This window comes from Salmo salar, chromosome 09, assembly GCF_965601325.2.
Source record: "Salmo salar chromosome 09, fSalSal1, whole genome shotgun sequence".
NCBI classification, from domain to species: domain Eukaryota; kingdom Metazoa; phylum Chordata; class Actinopteri; order Salmoniformes; family Salmonidae; genus Salmo; species Salmo salar.
Genome location: NC_138299.1, coordinates 118,973,622 through 118,977,795, shown reverse-complemented (window position 1 = coordinate 118,977,795; position 4,174 = coordinate 118,973,622). Strand labels below are relative to the sequence as shown.

Below are 4,174 nucleotides of genomic sequence, written 5' to 3'. Positions count from 1 at the left end.
CGGCAGGTTCAGGGGGTTAACTACCTTCATTAATTGTATGTCTAATTAAATATATTTATTTGATTCCTAGTTCTTCATTTAACATTTGTTTATTAACAGTCTTCAAAGATGTGTTTTCATTTTCTTCATTCTCATCTTCGATCTTCATTCTTCTTAATCTTTACCAAGAAAGAACAAGGAACCAGTGATGTAAAGTACTTAAGGAAAAATACTTTAAAGTAGTACTTAAGTAGTTTTTGGGGTTATCTGTACTTTACTGTACTAATCATATTTGACAACTTTTACTTCACTACATTCCTAAAGAAAATAATGTACTTGTTATGCCATACATTCCTGACCCCAAAAGTACTCTTTACATTTTGAATGCTTAGCAGGACAGGAAAATGTTCCAATTCATACACTTATCAAGAGAACATCCCTGGTCATCTACACTGCCTCTGATCTGGCAGACTCACTAAACACAAATGCTTAGTTTGTAAATGATGTCTGAGTTTTGGAGTGTACCCCTGGTTATCTGTAAGTAAAAATACAAGAACATGGTGCCATCTGGTTTGCTTAATAATTTCAAATAATTTCTACTTTTACTTTCACTTTTAATACTTAAGTATATTTAAAACCAAATACTTTTAGACTTTTACTCAAGTAGTATTTTACTCTGTAACTCACTTTTACTTGAGTCATTTTCTTTTAAGGTGTCCTTACTTTTACTCAAGTTTGACAATTGCATACTTTTTCCAACACTACAAGGAACACATGCCTTTGCAGCGTATTTGCTATGATGTCAGGGTAAAGCTTCATGAAATTAAAGGTAATTCAAACAATGAGAGAATTATTTCATTAACATGTTTTATTAATTGAATGACAAATTGTAAAACAAACTGTGGCACATTTTCAAATCCCAAAACAGTATTGATCAGGATCTACTGTCTGTTCCAACATGATCACAGAATAACCTTTACACTGGTTGAAAATCACTAACACAGAAAACAACAACCCACATAGTTATCTGCTGATTTAGATGTATTAAGCAAGTGAACTTCCCTGCTAATGAGTTAGTAAATTACTTAGGGTTAGGTATGGGGTTAATTAGTGACTTAAGGTGTGGTATGGTAGTGACTAAGGTATGGGGTTAGTTAGTGTTTTAGGGTTATGTATTGTAGTCACTGAGGCAAGGGTTAAGCTTAGATTAGAAAACAAAAACAAACACCAAAAACAACAACACACCAGGATTCGTACCACTGCCACTCGCGGAGTTTGTGGTGAACATTGTAAAATTCAGGATGATGTGGTCATTTTGTTTCGGGATGTAACAGCCAATACCTGCAGAAATAATATCCAAATAGGACAATGTGTGAGTAATTATACAGTATGTGCAACATTGGTGACAGTTGTTATATTTTATGAATGTAAATTATTGAAAATAACTCCTGCATGCGTTTTTTCCTTACTGTATTTCTCTAGCTTTGCAGAGAGAGAAAGATGAAGACAGAGACGGTCTGACAGATCGTATTGACCGACCAAAAGACATTCCATCACAACTCACCCACATCAGGTCTGATTGTAGTCCCATTCCCCCCAGTCTGAACCAGGAGCTCCCAGTAAGTTTTTTTAGTAATGTTCCCAGCCACACCATTCACACTCACCAGGAAGGGGCCATAGTTGGGGTCCTCTGTGTAGGTGAAACTGCAAAAACAACAGAATAATGAATTTATTTTAATTTGAGCCATTGTGAAATGCCAGAATACCACAATTATGTTTGACAGTGAACAAGGTGTAAAATGCAGTATCACTCCATGCCATGCAATGAATGACACCTTGCACTACATAGCACTGGTCATGGTCACTGAAAGGTTCCACACAATTGCTCAAACTGTAATGATTTGAACGCACATCTAACAATCTACAGCATCTGACAATGACACAATGGAAGCTAATAATCTACTAACTTGAATCCTGAATTGGTCTGCAGTCTCCTCATGGCACCGATAAGGACCCCTCTGAATGCGACATCAGTACTGTAGGTCTTATTGGGTGTGTTTGAGATGCTGTTAACTACCACCAGCTCAATGGAATCTAGTCTGGCAGTCTCTGTTGAAAAACATTGTTGCCTACAATGTCAATACCATGGTGATGACATTGCAAAGAGGTAAACATGTTCTAGAAGTAAAAAAATGCTCCATTACTTCCTGCTGTCAGGTTCCCAGGATTGGAACTGTTGCCACTCCCGGAGTGCGAGCCCGAGGTGAACACAGTAAATCTCAGGATAATGCGGTCATTTGGTTCTGGGATGTAACAGCCAATACCTGCAGAAATAATGTCCAAATAGGTCAGTGTGTGAGTAGTTATATTGTACAGTATGTGCAACATTTGTGTGACAGAGGTGTTGTTATATTTTATGAATGTCATTGTAAATAACATGCATGCTTTTTCCCTAATTTACATCGGGTGACTTGTCCCTAAGCAAATAAACCACAAAAAAATGAGAGAGAGAGAGGAGGCTTTCCATCACTACTCACCCACATCAGGACTGATTGTAGTCCCATTCCCCCCAGTCTGAACCAGGAGCTCCCAGTAAGTGTTTTCAGTATTGTTCCCAGCCACACCATTCACACTCACCAGGAAGGGGCCATAGTTGAAGTCCTCTGTGTAGGTGAAACTGCAAAAACAACAATGCTCACCAATGACACCTGACTACATAAAATAAATTCACTGACACACCAACTGTCAAGAATCTAACGAAACAGCATCTAACAATAAGCCAATTTAACTTAATAATCTACTAACTTGAATCCTGCACTGGTCTCCTGCAGTCTTCTCATGGCACCGATAAGGACCCCTCTGAATGCGACATCAGTACTGTAGGTCTTATTGGGTGTGTTTGAGATGCTGTTGACCACCACCAACTCAATGGAAGACTCTGTTGTAATTGTAATTTACAATGTCAACTATACTGTAGTGTATAGGTGATAGAGATGACATTACAAAGAGGTAAAGTAAGTAAATATATTCCACATTACTTTCAGTCAGGATCCCAGGAACCAGCAACAGCAGAGCTGCGGAGAGAAAAGATGCCATGATCATACTCATCATGTATTCAGGTTCAGTTGGAAGTGTCCAGTACTCATTTCATACACTACTTTTTATGTTGAACCAATAGCCACTCCTTATCTGGGGAGTTTCTGACAAGGAAAGAAATGTATTTCCTCTTCACTTTTTCTCAAGCTATTGTGTAATGTATGTGTAACATATGTTTTGAACTGGCATGAGTGCCAATCTGTTTACAAGTGCTATCATGCCAACTCATTGTCACACATTGTAATGACAAATACTCAATTGTGAGATGCCTGGAGAGCAGGGCTGTCCAACCCTCTTCCTGGAGATCTACCGTCAGTCCAACCCTAATTTAACACACCTGATTCTACTAATTAGCTGCTCAACAAGATCTTAACTAGATGAGTCAGATACGCTAAATTAGGGTTGGACAGGAAACCTACAGGACAGTAGATCCCCAGGAAGAGGGTTGGGCAGCCCTGCTGTAGAGGAGCTTTAGTTTCACTGTTCACCCACCAGGGGTCACCATTAAGTAATTATTTAGATTGAGGGCCACAAAAATTAAGGGAAAGTACAGTATATAAGAGCAATGCTTACAAACCAATTGAGATACGCTCAATAATATATTTTAAATTAGGAAATTTAACCTGTTGCTTAAAATTAAATATATGAATAATGTCAAACCTAACAGCCTTTTACAATATCTCCATATTAACTTATGCTATTCATACACATATGACAATATAGTAGATTGGATAATAATTGAATATTAGATAGTGTGTTGGTCTATTTTATAAACTGGGTGGTTCGAGCCCCAAATGCTGATTGGCTGACAGCTGTGGTATATCAGACCATATACCACGGGTATGACAAAACATTTATTTTTACTGCTGTAATTACGTTGGTAACCAGTTTATAATAGCAATAAGGCACCTCGGGGGTTTGAGGTATATGGCCAATATACCACGGCTAAGGGCTGTATCCAGGCACTCCGCGTTGTGTCGTGCGAAAGAACAACCTTTAGTCGTGGTATATTGGCCAAATACCACACCCCCCGGGTCTTATTGCTTAAGTATACACTTGAGAAGGATTTTGAACGGATAATCTCAAGCCTCACCCAAAG

The 4,174-nt window shown here is 38.4% G+C and overlaps 1 protein-coding gene across 1 annotated transcript; it reads right to left on the bottom strand.

Annotated features, from left to right (window-relative positions):
- Positions 1 to 829: 829 nt before the first annotated feature.
- Positions 830 to 3,154, bottom strand: LOC106612508 (uncharacterized). Its single transcript, XM_082956156.1, has 8 exons — positions 3,138 to 3,154; positions 3,018 to 3,053; positions 2,785 to 2,917; positions 2,517 to 2,656; positions 2,184 to 2,303; positions 1,947 to 2,088; positions 1,544 to 1,683; positions 830 to 1,320 (listed from the first exon to the last, which is right to left on the bottom strand). The coding sequence occupies exons 3-8, from the start codon at positions 2,817 to 2,819 to the stop codon at positions 1,187 to 1,189; spliced, it is 711 nt and encodes a 236-aa protein (XP_082812282.1). The 5' UTR covers positions 2,820 to 2,917; positions 3,018 to 3,053; positions 3,138 to 3,154; the 3' UTR covers positions 830 to 1,186.
- Between the last annotated feature and the right edge of the window lie 1,020 nt (positions 3,155 to 4,174).

Excerpts from the sequence above, each read along its gene's own strand:
- LOC106612508 (XM_082956156.1), bottom strand. The coding sequence starts at position 2,819 with ATGAGAAGACTGCAGGAGACCAGTGCAGGATTCAA. Across the intron at positions 2,089-2,183 it reads TGGGAACCTGACAGCAGGAA|AGACTGCCAGACTAGATTCC; the intron begins GTAATGGAGCAT and ends GTTTTTCAACAG. Across the intron at positions 1,684-1,946 it reads CAGACCAATTCAGGATTCAA|TTTCACCTACACAGAGGACC; the intron begins GTTAGTAGATTA and ends TTGTTTTTGCAG.